Source organism: Pleurodeles waltl, chromosome 9 (assembly GCF_031143425.1).
Source record: "Pleurodeles waltl isolate 20211129_DDA chromosome 9, aPleWal1.hap1.20221129, whole genome shotgun sequence".
Lineage (NCBI taxonomy): Eukaryota > Metazoa > Chordata > Amphibia > Caudata > Salamandridae > Pleurodeles > Pleurodeles waltl.
The window spans coordinates 512,735,872-512,755,968 of NC_090448.1; the positions used below are offsets into that span (position 1 = coordinate 512,735,872).

The 20,097-nt window shown below is 44.0% G+C and overlaps 1 protein-coding gene across 7 annotated transcripts in view; it reads right to left on the reverse strand.

Annotated features, from left to right (window-relative positions):
• The window catches only part of SYT16 (synaptotagmin 16), a 569,077-nt gene that overhangs the window by 234,604 nt on the left and 314,376 nt on the right, over positions 1–20,097 (reverse strand). For all 7 annotated transcript variants that reach the window (XM_069207390.1, XM_069207384.1, XM_069207388.1 and 4 more), the window contains exon 2: positions 11,216–11,395. In XM_069207390.1, the coding sequence (XP_069063491.1) occupies positions 11,216–11,395 (180 nt within the window). The remainder of the gene's footprint in view (positions 1–11,215; positions 11,396–20,097) is intronic.

Sequence of the window (20,097 nt, forward strand, 5' to 3'; positions counted from 1 at the left end):
CAAATGAGGTCACTACTTACTTATACACAGTACACTACAAAATCAAGTCAAAGAACTTCCTCTTTTAAATGAACTAAACCTACCAACCCACCTCTTTTCAAACTCTTGTGGGTTAAGCCCATAACATCTAAAATCAAAATTAGTACCTGATGAAAACTTAATTTAGTAGTTCCAAAGTTAAATAAAATTAAGATGGTTGTCATGCAATCTGACACAGAAAACTGGCATATCAGAAGCCCTAACTCTTGTATACAAGCCCTTTAAACTCCATGAGGCAGGCAGTAAATATGACATCACACCTCCACCATCTACACTCCATATACCCTGCAACCAAGTCCTGTTATTTTTCATCACAATTGACTAAGCTAAAATACACTTCACTGGTCTCCGGACACTGAATGTCTATGAGCAAACAACCCCCAAAGTGTTCGTGACCTTCCTGCCTCACATACCTCTATCAACATTCCTCTCTCCTCTTAGACCGCACATTCAGTGTTCATAAATTAATTCTAAACAGCATTACCAAAAACATTGTCATTGTACCAGAATGGTAACTGTCATCCAATAACATAATCTCTCCCAGGTATCAAAAGTATTGAAAAAGGTTCAGTTGTAAAACCTAAGAAACACATGAAATCCAATAAATCCTCTACAAGTAAACACTAGGAATGAGATACTGTCAAAGTACCTAATGTGCTCTGTTAACAGCATGGTTTGATGTGCTGATGAAAGCTACCTCGCAATACTCTTCTTCTGACATATAGTTGGCCTTTCATGCAGATTATTGTAGAACAAAATCCAAATTTTTTAGGATTGATGTGTGAGGGTGATTGCACCGTTCATGGCAAACATGTTATGTTTTCATGACAAACATGTTATGTATTCTGTACATACTAAGAGGGGTTTTGATTCAGCTCCTTCAGCCATCTGTCATTCTGCCTCAAGAATCGTTTGCCATTGCCTTTAGACATTGTCAATCACATCTTTTCTTGGATCAGTGCACAGGAGTTTTTTAGTCACACCTTCTTTCTTTTGTCTGTTTCAGTGTATTTTCCCTCCTCAACTAGACTGCCAGAGCGACTATTTTACATATGAAAAGTAAACTCGCTTATTACAGATTTACTTTTTTAAGTCTTCTATGCACTGTATATACTAAGCACACAGTTATGTATATTGTTTTTGTATTGAAGAAGGAATTTTGTATTCTGTTTGTCTGTGTTCCAGTGTGACAATCAAACTGATTGGCCAATGCTTGTTTGCCATGTCATGTCCCACTACAGAATTTTTTTTAATCCTTTCATACAGTCAGAGAGCAGTTGGTATAGCGGGACAGCTTTGTAACAGACTGTGCTGCAATCAATTATACTGTTCCTTCAAGGCCCCATTTTATGAGATATTCCACACACATGCTGTCCCACATGCCACTTTCTAAGGCCTTCACTCATCCAATTGTATCCTGTACATATTTAAAGTGATATGAATAGTAGGTGCCTTAATTACATCTTTCTCTACCTTTGCAATACTTTGAAAGAACCTCAGATAATTGGGATGGAGAGGGAGACGTAACAGTAATATTGTGGAGGTTCTTCTCACAGGCCCTCATATATATTCTCAGGTTTACCACAAACTAACATGTCATTTATATGAAGTGTAGTAGACATCAAGGCACCCAGTTAAAGAATTACCTAGTAAGATTACCTAAGGGAATGTCACTATCAGACATATTTTCAGTTGAAATACCTCATAAGGATTCCTCCACATATAACATTTGACCTTAATGGAACAGTTTGGGGATTGTGCTCAACACTCAACTCAATTAAAAGGAAGCTATGTTTTGTAGGCTTTTCTGAAGATGGTGTAACCTGCCCCAAAGTGGTTCAAAATACATCCACTAGGCTGACTACAAGTCTTAAGAAGAGGGACCAAGTAGTGACACCAAATTAGAGATTCAATGCATAGGTACTGTCAGACTCAACTTAAGGTTCCATGCCTTAATTACAAGTTATTCAACAGTACTCCTGATACATACTTCTGAAAAAGAATCTGCACTTAATTGTCATGTATGTATTTAAGAACTTTAAAGCTGCAAAGAAATATACTTATTAAACTGTGGCATTCCTAGTTTGATGTTGTGCAAGTGTGATGAAATAAACATTTAATCGTATTTCAGTGCGGGTATCAGCCACCAGCTGATGTCTGCATTCCCTCCCCTGTGCATCTGTCCACCATGGGGCAGTGCTGGGGATGGCTTCCAGGGACCCTCTGGTGCTTGCACTAGAGGGTTTGTTTCCTTTCTTTAAAGTTCAAGTACCCGAATAAGTAGATATCTTCCTTCTTTGTTGCTGCTCACACACAGATAAGTACTCTGCTTGGGGGTTCTTAATTTGCACTGGAATAGTTAAGTCCTTGTTCAGGGTGATCGTGGTTTGTAAAATGGCAAAATATGGATTGCAAATTATTTGTTTGGCTTAGGGGGGTGGTAGATTTTTTTTAATGTGACAGTTTGTGGATATGGCTTGTTCAAGATACAAGTATCTTTATTTAGCAATATGTATTTGAGGTTTGGTGATTTTATGAAGGCAGGAACTTTGTGAGGGTTAAGAGAGACTATTTTAGTTTGGATGATGTTGGGGTATGTAATTGCAGATAAAGCAGTTCAAAAGTCAGTTGAGGATCACACATGAGGGCGGCTCATGACAGCCGTGAAGGGCTCCACAAGAAAAGAGCTCTCTGTGAATAGTAATAGGAGTTGCGCACATGAGCCTTCTCGCGTACAGATTGTGCTGCTCAGTCGCACCTTTATACATCTATTTTTCTTTTGAAAAGGACATTTGAAGGGTCAACTGGGCTGCCATAGCAAGTCTCTAGGGCACCAGTGGCCATTTTGAATTGGACAGTGTGAAATTATACCTAAGGAAGCTTTCGGCTGCCATATTTGGTATTAATTATAGCCTATTAATGTAATGAGGCCACATCAAAGACAGCATTATGAGGATTCTGGGAAAGTGCTGAGGGTTTGAGGAGTCTGGAAGGATCTGAGGAGGATAGAGCAGCAGAACTGTGTGGAGGACCAGTGCCTGATTGAGAAGGTGCAGGCATGTGTGGACAAAGGTTTTTTGGCTTTGGCATCCCAGTTAGATAAGAGATTGGACGATTATGTAGAGATACTCCTGCCTACATGGGGGACAGCTTCAAGCAGGACTGAGGTTGAGGATTTTTGGTCAGTGGAGGAGATTGATGTGAAGGCAGGTTTGTTAGATGGTGGACATAAAGGGCCTGATTTTAACCTTGGCGGACGGCGGAGGCCGTCCGCCAAGGTTCCGCCGCCAAATGACCGCACCGCGGTCACAAGACCGCGGCGGCCATTCTAACATTTCCTCTGGGCCGGCGGGCGCTCTCCAAAAGAGCGCCCGCCGGCCCAGAGGAAATGCCCCTGCAACGAGGACGCCGGCTCAGAATTGAGCCGGCGTAGTTGCAGGGGTGCGACGGGTGCAGTTTGCACCCGTCGCGTATTTCAGTGTCTGCATGGCAGACACTGAAATACTTTGCGGGGCCCTCTTACGGGGGCCCCTGCAGTGCCCATGCCATGGGCATGGGCACTGCAGGGGCCCCCAGGGGCCCCGTGGCACCCCCTACCGCCATCCTGTTCCTGGCGGGAGACCCGCCAGGAACAGGATGGCGGTAGGGGGTGTCAGAATCCCCATGGCTGCGGAGCGCGCTCCGCAGCCATGGAGGATTCCCCCGAGCAGCGGAAAGTCGGCGGGAGACAGCCGACTTTCCGCTTCTGACCGCGGCTGAACCGCCGCGGTCAGAATGCTCGTCGGAGCACCGCCAGCCTGTTGGCGGTGCTCCCGTGGTCGGTGGCCCTGGCGGCCACCGGCCGCCAGGGTCAGAATGACCCCCAAAGTGTTGCAGAAAAGGAAGCAGGGTTGACAAATCCTGCATTGAACGGACATAAACGTCCTCAAGGAAGAAGGAAACTGGCAACTCAGTTGGACTTGAATGAAAGGGCTAAAAAGGCCATGAAGAGGGGTTACAAACCATTTGTTTGTGCGAGTCATCCAGTAGTGGTGTCTTGGAGACTAGTTGCTCACCTGATTTGGAGGAATCAGATCAGGAGAAACTGAAAGAAAAGAGGCAAAAAAAGAACATAAGAAAGAAAGATGAAACAAAAGAATTAATAGATCCTTTGGGTGAGGTAATGTTTGATCCTCACGTTATTCAACACCCGTTATCTCCACAATGGACTCCAGCAGATCACATTGCTGAGTACGTGGAGTACTGGGTTACGTGGGAAATGCCTCAAATGTAAGAAATTGTCTGAGATTTCAGTGCGCAAGGCGATCTTGAGTAACAAGTTGGCATATACTCCTGAGTTGGACCTCAAGATAATGTCATTTCTAAACAAATTTGGTCCAGATCCTAGGAAGGGGTTGGACAAGGGTCTAAAAGGTTGTTACAATAAATAGTTGGATGTGTTTAGACCTTTGACGAAGATTTTTGATATGTGCGATGATGCATATTTGAATAAAACTAACATTAACATTGATGAGTTGTACCAATAGATGCAGAGGGCTCTTTGTTTGTTGGGTAATTCTAATGCAGCTCGTTTCTGTTGAAAGAAGAAAGAACATCCTCATGAAAATTGATTCAAAGTTGGCTGAATTGGCATGCAAGGAGCTGGGCCTAGAAGCCAATGTTTTGCATTTTAGTGAGGAGTTTATAAAGGATATGGCCAGATATGTTGGAACATTTAATTCTATTCAGAAGGTGCAAAAATACATTACAAAGGTTTTTGGCAGGGCCTGGAGAATGTAGGGTTGATTTCCCGGCCATGGGTAAGGAATCATGTACCTTTTTTCATGAGGTTTTAGACCCTCCGGTGGACATCAGTTGCCAGGGTTTGTCATGCAATGACAGAGAGGAAGAGCAAGACCTTCAAGGGGTAACAGAAGGGCAAGAGCCTCACACAGTATGTTTGGTAAAAGACTCTTTTTTTACTCCAAGGAAGCTGGGTGGCAGGCTTGTCCACTTTTTAACATGGTGGAGGGAGTTTACAGCAGATCAAAGGGTTTTGGAAACGATTCAGGGTTATCATATAGAGTTTGTTAGTTTACCAATACAGGTAAGGAGGACCAGGGGCCTGAGTTTTTCAAGGGATCAATAAATCTTGTTCAATCAAGAGATAAACCTAAAGGTGCTATAGAGAGGTCTCAAAGAGAGAGATCCAAAAGCGTTTGTAAGCACTATTTTTTGGGTGGAAAAGAAGGACAAAGATATGAGACCTGGGGATGAGACCAGTGATCAATTTGGAGGATTTGAATGATTGGGTTCAATACAATATATTCAGGATGGAAGGTATACACTTATTAAGGGACCTTCTAAGTAAGGGCGATTAGTTATTGCATCTTGATTTAAAGAATGCATATTAGACAGTTCCAATATGTCAGGAACACAGAAATTAACAGGTTTCAGTGGCAGGAGGTGATGCAGAGGTTCACTTGTTGCCCATTCAGATTGACAATGGTGTTTCACGAAGGTGATGAGACCAGTACTGGCATGGTTGAGGTCAAGACGTGTTCGCTTGATAGTGTATTTGGATGATATTCTGATTATGGCAAAGTCAAGGGAGCTCACACAGGAGCAGACGGAGTTAGCGGTACGTGTATTGGAGCATCTGGGTTTCATTGTGAATAGGGAGAAGTCATGCTTGGTGCTGGGTGAAGAAATTGTGGCCCTGATTTATACTTTTTGGTGCAAACCTGCGTTAGTGCAGGTTTGCGTCAAAAGGTTTACCGCCGGCTAGCGCCATTCCTGGACGCCAGCCGGGCGTCATATTTACGGAATGACGCTAGCCGGCGATAACGCCCGGTTGGCGTCGAAATAAATGACGCTAACCGTGTGGGGGAGGCGTAGGGGAATCAGGAAGTTGTGAGTCAAAAAATGGCGCTAGTCAGGATAGAGTCAGAAAAATGACTCCAACCTGACTAGCGTCATTTTTTGATGCACAACCCCATGGACATGACTCCTGTCTTAGTAAAGACAGTAGTCATGCCCCCATGCCCAATGGCCATGCCCAGGGGACGTATGTGCCCTGGGCATGGCCATTGGGCACAGTGCAATGTAGGGGGGCACAAGTTAGGCCCCCCTATGGCACTTTTAAAAATACAATTTAAAACTTACCTAGACTTACCTGGGATGGGACCCCCCATCCTTAGGTGTCCTCCAGTTGTGGGTGGGTTAGCTGGGGGTGTCCCTGGGGGCAGGAAAGGGCACCTGTGGACTGCTTCCATGGTCTACGAGCATGGAAATGAGCCCACAGGTCCCCTAAAGCCTGCCCTGACGCAGGCGTTAAATAATGGCACTATACAGGCTTAGTGCCATTATTTAAGGCCCTCCTCCTCCTGTGCATGATTTTTGCACAGGAGGATAAATAAGGCGGTAAAGCCTTAGAGTAATTTTTCCAAGGAACGCCTACCTTGCATCTCATTGACGCAAGGTAGGTTTTCACAGTAAAAAAAGGACGTTAACTCCAATATTTTGACGCTAGACAGGTTTAGCATCATAATATAAATAAGGAGTAAATTTTGCGCTGGATTTGCATAAAAAAAAAATGAGTCAAATCCGGCACAAACTGAGTATAAATATGCCCCTGTATTTTTTACATTTTCAGATAAGGACATTGTATGGTGTGTTGAAGTTGCCAGCTGAGAAGGTGCAGAAAATTTACAGAGAAATAAGGAGAATGAAGGCGAACATTTTGGTTTACTATGGCAGTTAGTGAGGCTCTTTGGTTTTGTTGTCGATCCATGCGATCTTTCCAGCCCCATTACATTACAGAGCTTTGCAAAGACTGAAGGCTAATCATCTTCGAATGGGGTTGAGGTATTATAAAAAGGCTGCACTGAATCAGGATGAGAAGCAGGAGTTGGATTAGTGGATGGTAAAGTTGCGAGGCTTGGAATGGAAAGACGTTTTTTAGGAAGGTCACAGATTTGATATTAGAGTCTGTTGCCTTTCTTTAAGGGTGGAAAGTAAGATGTAGTTATTCGATGAATGTAGGGAAATGGTCTTTACAAGAGGAAGAGATGCAAATCAATTACTTGGAATTGTTGGCAGGGTCTTTTGCAGTGAAGAGTTTTGTCAGAGACAGTGTGAATGTTGTGTTTTGGTAAAGATGGACGATAAGTCAGTGGTCAGGTATGTGAATAGATTAGGTTGACCTCGGTTGCAGGCGCTGGCCGATTTGGCAAAAAAAAATTGCCATTTTTGTCTGAGCCAGAATGTCATGGTGCCAGTTCAGCACATTGTAGGTTTGAGCAGTTTAGTGGCAGATTGGAATTAAAGGAATTTGAATGCCTCCAGCAATTGAATGGTGTACAGGGAGGTATTCAGTGCTTTTAGAGAGCCGGTGAGGCCCTTCCGGGATAGATCTGTTTGTGAGCAGATTAAATGCTCACTTTGTGGTATTCTTCAGTTGGAAACCAGACTTAGAGGCAAAGGCAGTGGATACATTCCGGCAATAGTGGAGGTCAGAATGCAATTAAGCTTTTCAACCGTTTTCCATGGCATAGAGGCTGGTGGTGAGTGTGAGGCAAGATCTTGGAAGATAACTCCTAGAAGTTAGCTCTTATGTCTGGAACTGACTGGAAAGAAACAAAACAAAGTAACATAGGTAATTTAAATTACAACTCCTTCAAAGACAAGAACGCAGGCCCATATTTATACTTTTTGAGACAAATCAGCGCTGGTGCTGGTTTGCGTCAAAAACATTTACCGCCGGCTAACGGCATTCCTACGCGTCATGCGGGCGCCATATTTAAGGCGTAGGGGAAAATGGGGGTTGTGCGTTAAAAATGGTGCAAGTCAGGTTTGAGTCAAAAATCATGGCTCAAACCGGACTTGCGCCATTTTTTGACGCACAACCCCCATTGAAATGACTCCTGTCTTAGCAAAGACAGGAGTCATGCCCCTTTGCCCAATGGCCATGCCCAGGGGACTTCTGTCTCCTGGGCATGACCACTGGGCACAGTAGCATGTAGGGGGGCCCAAATTAGCCCCCCCATGTCACTTTAAAAAAAAGAAAATAATACTTACCTGAACTTACCTGTACTTACCATGGGTGTCCTCCAGGGGTGGGCAAGGGTGGCAGGGGGTGTCCCAGGGGGCAGGGAAGGGCACCACCGGACTGCTTCCATGGTCAGAGACCATGGAAGTGAGCCCACAGGTCCCTTAACACCTGCCCTCACCCAGGCGTTAAAAAATGGCGCACATCAGACTGTGCACTGTTTTTTAAGGCCCTGCCCCTCCTGTGCGTCAAAATGACGCAGGAGTATAAATAAGGCGCACAGGCCTTAAAGTCATTTTTTGGGCGGGAACGCCTGCCTTGTATGTCATTAACGTAAGGCAGTTTCCCGCATCCAAAAAATTACGCACACAGAGGAATTTTGACGTCCGCGGGGTCGGGCGTCATAGTATAAATATGGTGCACGGTTTGCGCCAAATGTGCGGCAACATTTTTGACACACATTCGGCGCAAACAGAGTATAAATATGCCCCTTAGTCTCTCCCAAACCTGACAATTCCTTCAAAACCAAATCAACATCCCAAAGTGACAAATACCTCAGTCTTGGAGGAACCTGCATGTGCACAATCCTTACAAATCTCTTCACCATATCATGCTGCCCAAATGGAATCTATCCACTAAATGACCTACTTAAATTCACCATACTACTAGAACTTCCTCCTAAAAATACCTCTGTCGAATAACTGACAACACTATTTACAGAAGCCGGAACGGGATACAAAATCCCTCTCAGAACATCAACAAACCTGTTTCCTCAATGCCAATCTATAAGTCTTTGATGTACCCAGTGCCCAGGAACCCTCGATGAGCTTCATAGCCTCTGATGATAAGCCTGACACCTGCCATACTCTCTTGAAAACATCCATTCTATTAACTGAAGATGACTCTGCCACACCTGCTCGTGACATTCCCCTAAAGGATTTACCATCAGCTTTGCACATCTATGTAGAAGCACCGGATCGTCGATCAGCAAGCTCATTATGTCTTTCCAGGACCTTTGCATTACATGGCTTTGCATTTACATTTTCATAGGTTTCCTTTATACCCATTTTTCATTCTTAATATTTTGCCAAATGAATTGCGCTGTAATCAGTACACAATAAAAAAAAAACATATTAAGGTAATGGCTCTGTGTACCTCGGGTTCTTGGAGAACTTACAAACCCTATATATCCCTGCAACCTAAAGGGCCTAGTGGATGTAACAGTGTACCGCTTTTCTTAAATTGGCCATCATGACAAGTAGTAACAGGAGAAAATGTTGTAACTAACGGCTTTTTTTTCCTACTCATTGTCAATATTTTTGTATTTCAACAGTAAGGGCCATATTATACTTTTTGACGCAAAATAGCGCTAACGCAGTTTTGCGTAAAAAAAATTAGCGCCGGCTAACGCCATTCTGAAGCGCCATGCGGGCGCCGTATTTATTCAATGACGTTAGCCGGAGTTAGCCGGCGGCGCTGCCTGGTGCGCGTGAAAAAAAACGACGTACACCAGGCAGCGCCGGCGTAGGGGGATATGGAGCTTGGGCGCCAAAAAATGGGGCAAGTCAGGCTGAGGCAAATTTTTCGCCTCAACCTGATTTGCGCCATTTTTTTCGACTCCCAACCCCCATAGAAATGACTCCTGTCTTAGCAAAGACAGGAGTCATGCCCCCTTGCCCAATGGCCATCCCCAGGGGACTCCTGTCCCCTGGGCATGGTCATTGGGCATAGTGGCATGTAGGGGGGCACAAATCAGGCCCCCCTATGCCACAAAAAAAAAAAAAAAAAACTCTTACCTGAACTTACCTTAATATCCCTGGGATGGGTCCCTCCAGCCTTGGGTGTCCTCCTGGGGTGGGCAAGGGTGACAGGGGGTGTCCCTGGGGGCATGGGAGGGAACCTCTGGGCTCCTTCAGAGCCCACAGGTCCCTTAACGCCTGCCTTTTCCAGGCACTAAAAAACGGCACAATAGCGGCCGTACGTCATTTTTTTTGACCCGCCCACTCCCGGGCGTGAATTTTGCCCGGAGTGTAAATACGGCGCACATGCCTCGGAGTCACTTTTTTAGATGGGAACGCCTACCTTGCATATCATTAACGCAAAGTAGGTGTCCACGCTAAAAAATGACGCAAACTCCATGGACTTTGGCGCTAGACGCGTCTAACGCCAAAGTATAAATATGGAGTTAGTTTTGCGTCAAAATTGCGTTAAAAAAAACGACGCAATTCCGGCGCAAACAGAGTATAAATATGCCCCTTAGTTTCTTTGGGAAATCCTTGAGGGACGTCCACAAATGATCCCTTGCTAAATTCAGAATTTCTATCTACTTTTCAGATATGTATACCTTTCCAGGATCACCCAAGGGTTTCACACCTGTTTTCCCCTCAAACCCAGAAGTAGGTTCAAAAGTGTTGATACACTACATGAAAAAAGTTATTGAGTCGTAAGCGCAAAGGATCCCAAATAGCAAAAACAAGGCTCAGCACTGGGATGGAAAAGCCTCAGCAGTTAAGGGATCAATAAGGTGGCATGAGTAAGCATTGTATTTTGGCCAGAGGTTGCACTCTTCTGAATCACTGAACTGCGTGGATTTGCCCCTAACCCTATTCATTAAAATAATCTAATATTCACCAATATTCAGTTTAAATGTGTTCCACTTCTGGACATAATTATAATTTAAACTAAAGTCATGTTATCCTAGATCACAACTAAATGGTGATTTAAGTCGGCCCAGAATTCGAAATCAATTTCAGAATTGGACCTGGTAATTGTATGTCCAACATGTTATTCCTCTATTCAGCCATGACAACACAGCATGGCCAGAAATTTGGACACAGATACCAGCCGGAACTAGTAACGCATACAGATATTTAAGGCTTTCCTAAAGAAGTTGACTCTAATTTAATTCCTAAAGTCTGAACTCCTCAATTCCTCTGTAGGGTACAGGTCGTATACCCATTGTACTAAAATGTACTACTTAGACAAGGCAGATGTCCTGCTTAAATGTTTGGTATAAATTAATATATTGTAATGTATTGACAAGCCTATGTCTTATAGCATAATATAAGGTTTTAAAAATAAATTGCCCAGTTGGTTCACAAACATTCCTATTGGTTTATATTCTATCACTTCAGGTGTAATGCTTACCAAGTCCCTCGTGAACTCCAGACTTCTCTTTGGAGCGCTTTCTTTTCCGTCGTTGCTCCAAGCAGGGGAGGCCACCGATTTTTTCAAAACAGAGCTTCTTATTTATGAAAAGGAACAGCACTGCCAGCAGAATGATAAAAACTCCCACTGCAGACAGGAAACCAATCGCCTCTGGAGTTACTGGTAAAAGAACAGAAGGAAAATGTAAATTACACTCATGTGACGTGAACTGTCCAATGTAAATGAAACACTTTCTGTTCTTATGATCAGCTTTAATGACAAGATTTTAATGTTAGAGATACACTATTAAAATGGTAATCAAAAATAAAATATAGCTAGGATTTCCGGTTTTCAGTTAAAAATTATTATGACCAATAAAGCACTGATGAAGTGAATGTTTGCTTTGTAGAAACCGAAAAATACAATGTTGTGTAGCATTTTATCTGCTTTGGTGTCCTCTGGTGTCAAAGTGGTACACTTGCAGCCCCTACGTATAAAAACTTTTCTGTGCTATGACCCACACGGGCCATGGTAAGTCACTGAATATGTCCTTCTACCATCCGCAAGGACCTCCTTCACTCCCCCTTTAGGAGCATGCCTCGCCTCATATGACTTTTGCCTACTGTTTAGTGAGCAGTACTTTGTAGTGGCCAGCAGGTTCAATTTTGAGCAGATCCTCAGTCCAAGCAGCAACACCACCATGATGCTGTCCTGGCTCACTGAAAGAAAGCAGGATAGAGCTTTGCTTTCTGAAAGCTCTGATATCAGAAATGAGGCAACAAAGGCCCTGATTTATATTTTGGCAAACGGTATATTCTGTCACACGTGGGATAGACGAGCAGTCCGTCAGACTGGAAGTGCCATATAATATAACGCACTTGTAAAAGGGCGGATGGGATATCCATTACGTTTGAGACGGAGTATGCAATCTGCCAAAATATACATCAGGCCCAAAGATCACTGTGCATCTAGAGTGAAAGGACTACCAAAAAGTGCTGCACCCAATGCTCTTGTCTTAACTTTACATTGTAATGACTTGAAAGCATGCCTATGAGATGCACATCCTGTCTCACAAAAGAAGCAAACGTCATATCATGCAGCACCCATGTTGAGGCCCAGAAGGGGTCAATGCAGTTTTTCTGAAACATATTAAACTGTGCCTCACGATGCAAAATGCACCTGAATACTGCACAGTGAAGATAACACAAACATAAAGTGAGGTGTTAAAGTCTCACATATGCCAGACAGAAACACAGTCTCCAGAATACTGTCAAATTAACAAAGGCTCAAATGTTTAGTAAAAATGAATGCCTAACAATCCTTGTGTTGGCCTTTAAATAAACACACAATCCAACAGGCATGGTTCATCAATATAAAATAAACTTTATTCACATTGTGAATTGCACAGGCAAGTGATCCAAGGCATGATGCAGGCTATGAAGTGCTTTTACTGTATCACCAAAAGGATTATTCCTCGCACCATGCATATTAATTCCTTAACAGAATTCTCCCCAATAGATAAGTGCTGCCACCTGAACTTTAGCCTGTTTGTTTACCCACTCACCCCTAATTATTCTGTGTACCTCATCCAAACCCGCCCCTCCTCCTTAAGATAAAGTGCTTTAGTGTTGCTATTTTCAACATAACTGTTAATTTGCACATCTGGATAGAGATGATAGCTGTTATTCTTAAAGCGCTTTAAAACCCTATGGCAGAATCGGGCTCTACAAGAACTTTAAATATCAAATAAATATGACCAGATGCACAGGGGTAGGCCCAGACCAGACTATAATAATGTATTTATTAGCACAATCCCTTCTTGGTATTTGGAAACAAAATATAGGGGTGTAGAACACTGGCTTGCCATATAAGAGAACCAAACACCCCACAATATATATCGAATATGTACATTGACACTTTCACTCAGCCTATCTTTGCTATTTCTTGGAAGAACAAAGTAACAAGTCGGTGTGTTAAAAACCCACTATTAGCCTTTTATTTGTTGCAATCAAACTTTAGTAAGGTACAAACATATATTTATCTATGCGCATTATTCGCATGAAGTGGATCTGGCTACCTTAAAAGCACAGGAGCAGTTCGGCTCTGAACCACGCAGTCGTACGTTACAGCCCCGGTTCCTTATAATTACTCCATTGCACCCCTGCCCTTTTTCCGTACTCTGAATCTAACTCTAGTCTAAACAATATTTTGGTTCCTCGTTTGAGCTGTTCTGTCATTGTATAATCAGTTTCTTCAGCTATTCTTTTGATACGTTCATCCTATAATTTGTCCCCAAACTTTCTTCTCTGAAATTGTCCTGCTATGCCACCTGCTCACATATCTCACAAGCATGCGCAGGAATTACACTGTTCAGGGTGCTGTCTGTGCCCGATCATTAAAACAAAGAAAGAAAACCTCCAATGCTGATGTACACAGCAAACCTGAAGACAGGGTTTCCTTTACTCCTCCGGGGGGTAGCGCTCCTGATTCGTGCACTTCCAGGGAGGGGAAACGCCCTGGTGCGCACACTTCTAGGAAGGGGAGCTCTCCTGGTTCATGCACTTCTAGGAAGGAGTGTTCTTCTGGTGCACAGACTTCTAGTTTGCGGAGGTCTCCTGATGCAGGTACTTCTTGGGCGGACACACTTCTGTGGAGGACACCTCTCCTGGTTTATGTTCTCTAATAGGACATGCACCACAGATGTCAGAGTTTCCTTAAGTAAATGAAGAATACACCCAAGCATATTAGGGAACTGACACTCATACAGATCAAGCTGTAGCAAAATTAGCACTGTGCAATGACCCTTCATTAAATCCAATATGTGCTGTGATGCATAAAACAAGCTAGCAGACAATATATCACACAAATATGTCCAGCCGCAGAAACAAGTCCCTAGTAATGCACAATTTTAACGGGCAGCTAGCATAGCCGCGCTCTCCACCCACAGTACACCCACACCCAGTCTAAGTGAAAAGAAATGAGACCATCAGTAAAACAGCTCTCAAATCAGTTAATGATCCCACACACGGAAACACTTCAATGAGCTGTAAGCCGCCATATGTTACCTACAGTTAACATTCCATCTGCAAAAAACCCCTGCTGATGAACACTGAAGAAACAGGCCACGAGGATCAGGTCGGTGATCCAGTTCTTATTGCCCTTGCAAATTTAAATCTAATATTTGACCACAGTGCAAACAAGCAAAGTTCAGAGAGAAAGGTCATGTTAATTCATTTAAGCCATTTAATGGGTAATTTGGGCGTGATCAGTACGATCTAGCGCACAAACACTCCCATAAATTACATTTGCACAAAGTACTCATATTGTTTCAGCCCTCGAGGAAAAATGGGGAATAAAGAGTGCTAAAGTTTTTTTTTGCCTCTTCTTCTTGTTATCCCTCTTTTAAACAGTTTATGCTCATTATTACCACCAGCGAAAAGCGTGTAGTTATAGGCAGTGAGTAACACCGTTTAATCAACTTTTACCCAGATATGTCTCAATAGAACTACCGTGGTCAATGTCAGAACTCTCTAGAGAAACATATGATATTTAATCACTTTATTGAGATCCCGCAGAATTCTGGCTTAAGAAAGGCATCCAAATGAGAAAGTGAAGAGTCCTAAATTTTAAAACATGGTTACAGTTATTTTACATACCTTTCCTCATGGCTGTAAAATGATTTACCAAAAGTTGCTGAGATTATCCTTACTAAGATGTACAACAGCATTGTTTTGAATACCAGATACCTAACGAGGTTAAAATGAGTTAAAAAGATGTCTTGTATTGGATTTTCAACTCTTTCCACAGGTTAAAGCTTCATTAATGTGTCTGATGGCTTCCTATGGGTACTGAATGACATTTTAAACATTGGGCCAGGTTTCCAAAGCAGTTATATGGGCACGAACACTCCAATTTAAAGTTTGTAACCACAATTTGTTTTTTAATGCTCAAATCTCATTTTAGTTGCCGGGAACCTTTTACTGACTCATAAAATGGGATTGGAACTCCATACTGATTTGGAATTTGGTATTCGGTATTCACACAGGGCAGGAAGGACTGAGGACTGAGGCAGGCATTAAAGGGCTGAAGGTGTCCTGCTAAATGCAGATTTAGAAATTAGTTTACCTACAGAGATTGTAAAAAGAAGGAATTTGAACACTTTCAAGGTAGCAACCTCCACTAGCAGGTGGGGTGGGACTGATGCCAAACACTGCAGCCTCGCACATTTAGGCCCATATTTATACTTTTTGACGCAAACCAGTGCCGGCGCTGGTTTGCATCAAAAAATTTACTGCTGGCTAACGCCATTCCTACGCGCCAGGTGGGTGCCTTAATTATGGATTGGCGTTAGCCGGCGCTGCAGCCTGGTTAGAGTAAAAAAAAAATACTCTAACCGAGCAATGCAGGCATAGGGAAGAATGGGGGTTGTGCGTCAAAAAATGGTGCAAGCCGGTTAGAATAAAAAATCATGGCTCTAACCGGACTTGCGCCATTTTTTGACACACAACTCCCATTGAAATGACTCCTGTCTTAGGGAAGACAGGAGTCATGCCTCCCTGCCCTGGGCATGGTCAGTGGGCACAGTGGCATGTAGGGGGGCCCAAATTAGGCCCCCCCCTTGCCACTTAAAAAACAAATACAAAATTACTTACCTCTACTTACCTGTACTGACCTGGGATGGGTCCCTCCATCCATGGGTGTCCTCCAGGGGTGGGCGAGGGTGGCAGGGGGTGTCCCTGGGGGCAGGGAAGGGCACCTGTGGACTGCTTCCATGGTCAGAGACCATGGAAATGAGCCCACAAGTCCCTTAACGCTGCCCTCACCCAGGTGTTAAAAAACGGCGCGAATCAGGCTGTGCGCCATTTTTTAAGGCCCGCCCCCTCCTCTGTGTCTAAATGACACAGGAGTATGAATAAGGCGCACATGCCTTAAAGTCATTTTTGGGACGGGAACGCCTACCTTGCATGTCATTAATGCAAGGCGGTTTCACGCATCCAGAAAATGGTGCACACTGCTGAATTTTGACGTTTGCGGGGTCGGGCGTCAAAGTATAAAATTCGGCACAAACATTATAAATATGGGGCTCAGTGTCCAAACTGTTGGCTCAATGAGTAATTCAATCCTGGAACCCTGGAATGCTCAAGGGGGCTCGAGGGTCACGAAGGCAGGGGAGGGGACAGAACGTACACAGAGTTCTAAAGGTATTATTTATTTTATTGTAGTTTCCGATTCTTGCCCTTTTCCTTGCCATCAGCAGCAATTAGGAGTCCTCGAGGGAGGCCAATATGTCAACCTGTGATATCGACGATTAAGGAGTGAGTAATAACATTTCTGCTTCCAAAGCAATTTTGGCCACTTAACGTCCATTCAAAGCGGTAAAGTAATCAGGGAAGCACATTTGTGTTGCACACGAGCACAACTTTTTACTGCTGCCTACTATAATATGGTTGCCCCTTGTAAAGTCAATTTGGAAAACGAACACCTTCATAGCTAAGACTGATTTCTCGCTTAGATTAATGAGAATGTTTTGGATACTATTTTCATTACCGAATAATATAAATGTATGTTTTACTCTCTATGCTAATTACATTTCATTATGCATTTGCAGTACGCAATTATTTTCCAGCTGGCTCACATGGAATTCTTCATCATCAGCTGCTGCTTGTCTCATATTCTCTCAGCACTGAGAAAGCAGAAGGCTGGTGCGTGGGCACACATTCGCAAGAAAGCTGTGTAGCCACACCAGTATGTGCTATTACTGTGCCATGCCAAAGTATTCCCGCCCACTCACATGCCCATGTGATGTGTTGTGCATATCACAGTGGTGTAGTAAAGCATAGTAGGCCATCTGTAATGTTCTTGCGCAAAGCACTTATTGCCAAGTTTCGTGGAAAGATGATGTGAGGGCAGGTTACTGCAATAAGGGGGGCATGGGATTCAGAAATAGAAATGGAAAGAAGAGTACCGACATGGTCTTATTTCAATGTACCATAAGCATATAACAAGTGTGATTTCTGTAGTATTCATGCCCTGCACCGTCTCGTTAACATGCTAATAACCTCTGATGAAAAGGTTCAAAATTTAAAATCCATATGCAATCCTTGATATCGTCATATAATCATTCAACAGATAAAGGCAGTATCAATTGACGTGACAAATGAAATGAGGTCCCTCCCTGCCCTTAGTGTGAAGCAAACCGATTTTTAAAGAATATATTTGTGTTAGTCTTTTAAATTAACCTAAGGGGCGGATTTAGAGGATGCGGGTGTCCGACATCCCCCAGAGGTCTGGAAATAATAAGCTCTGCTGCTGTTGTGGAAGACACCTACCACATTTAGAGATTTCAGCTAACATGTTCGATAGTGATCTCCAGCTCTTCATAAGATGCACTGCCGTAGCAGCTGCCCTGAAAGCATTGAATTTTTGCTGAGCCGCCACCATGTTTTATATAGCTACTCAGCAAACTTTTTTTGTTTTACAAAAACAAACTCCCATTTTGGGACCAGTGTTGTTTCCCATTATGTGAGTGTTTTTTTCTTTTTTTCTCTTTAGGACCACAAGGCTATTACTGGTGGTGCCAAAGAGAAAACAGGCATTGGAAAAGCCAATAGGTCTCGCCTATACAAGACCTTTTGGCTTTGGCAATGTGTTTTGCCATGTTGTGCACCAGTGTGGCTGTTGTTTAGCATTGCTAAAAGTTAGTGTCAGAGTGAAGTGGGGGAGTAGAGTGTTATAAAGTGGATTTGCTGGAATGTTGTAGAGTGGAGTGGGAGGAGTAGAGTGTTGTAGATTTGAGTAGAGGGGAGTAGAGTTTAGTGGTTCAGTGGCAGAGAGTGTCATAGAGTGGAGTAGGGTGGAATGGGTTGGAGTGGATTGAGGTAGTGGGGTAGACTGGATTGAAGTAGAGTGGCAGGATTGAATTGGTGTAGAGTGGGGTGGATTGTTGTGGGGTAGATTACATTAGAGTGGGGTGGATTGAAATGGGGTGAGGTGGATGGTACTAGGAAAGATTCAAGTGGGGTGGACTAGATTGGATTCAGTGGGTGGTTTGGATTGAAGTGATAGGGCTGGGGTTGGGTGGGTTGATTGGGGTAGGGTGGATTGGATTGGAGTGGGGTGAACTGGATTAGAGTGAACTAGAGTGGGGTCAATTGGACTGGAATAGGGTGGACTGGGTTGGAGTGGGTGGGATAAATTGGGCTGTGCTGGGCTGCAGTGGGATGGATTAGCTGTGAGTGGGGTGGGGTGGATTGGATTGGAGTGGGGTGGATTGGATTGGTGTGGGGTGGCTTAGATTGCTGTGGGGTATATTGACTGGAGAGGGTTGTACTGGATTGAAGTGAGGTAGATTAAGGTGGTTTGGAGTGTGGTGGATTGGACTGGAGTAAGGTGGATTAATGTGGACTGGAGTGGGGTGGATTAAAAAACATTGTATTGGAGTGAGGTGGATTGGATTGGAGTGAGGTGGATTGGGTAGTGGTGGACTTGATTGGAGTGGGGTTGGATTGGAGTAGGGTGAGTTAGATTGGAGTGGGGTGGGTGGGACTGAAGTGGGGTGGATTGGACTGGAGTGGATTGTGTTGGGGTGTAGTGGATTGGACTGCGGTATTGAGGTGAGGTGTATTGGATCGGAGTGGGATAGATTGTATTAGGATGGATTGGATTGGTGTGGGGTAGATTGAATTGTGCAGGTGGACTGGATAGTAGCAGGGTGGATTGCGGTGGACTGGAATGAAGTGAATTGGGATGGAATGTGATGGATTGGATTGGGGAGAGGTGGATTGGATTAGAGTTGGCAGATTGTTTTGGATTGGAGTGGGTTGTTTGGGATTCGAGTGTGGCAGGTTGGAGTGGGGCAGGTTGGTTTGGATTAAAGTGGAGCAGACTGGAGTGGGGCAGATTGAAATGGATTAGAGTGGGGAGGTTATTTTGGATTGAAGCGAGGCAGACTGGAGTGGAGCAGATAATTTCAGATTGGAGTGGGGCAGAGAGTTTTGGAGTGGAGTGGGGCAGATTGTTTTGGACTGGAGTGAGGTGGATTGAAGTGGGACTGATTGTTTTGGATTGGAGGGGGCTGGCTGGAGTGGGGTGGATTGGAGTGGGCAGATTGGAGTGGGACAGATTGTATTAGGGTGGTTTAGATGGGGGTGAATTGGGTTGGATGGGGTGGATTGGGTGGGAGTGGGGTGGAATGCAGTGGGGTGACTTGGGATGGAGTGGGGTGGGGTTGATTGTAGTAGGGCGTATTGTGTTGGATTGCAGTGGGGCATATTTGAGTAGGACAGATTGTTTTGGATTCAAGTGGAGCAGACAGTTGTGGGGTGGATTGGAGAGGTGCAGATTGTTTTGGACTGGAGTGGGACATATTGGCGTGGGGCAATTTTAGAGGGACAGATTGGTTTGGATTGAAGTGGAGCAGATGGGAGTGGGACGTACCAGGGTGCGGCTGATTATTTTGGGTTAAAGTAGTGCAGATTGGAGTGAAGTGGGCTGGAGTATGGCAAATTGTTTCGGATTGGAGCGGGCAGATCGTTTTGGATTGCAGTGGGGCAGATTGTTTTGGATTGGAGTGCAGCAGATTGCAGTGGGCCAGATTGTTTTTGAATGGAGCAGATTGTTTTGGATTGGATTGGGGCAGATTATTTTGGATCACAGTGGGGCAGATTGAAGTAGGGTAGATGGCAGTGGGGCATGTTGTTTTGGATTGGAGTGGGGCAGACTGTTTTGAATTGGAATAGGGAAGATTGTTTCTAATTGGAGTGGAGCAGGTTGTTTTGGAGTGGTGCGGATTGTTTTTGGTTAGAGTGGAGCGAATTTGAGTGGTGCAGATTAAATGGGGTGGGTTGGGTGGATTGGAGTGGGGTGGGGTGAGCTTGAGTGGA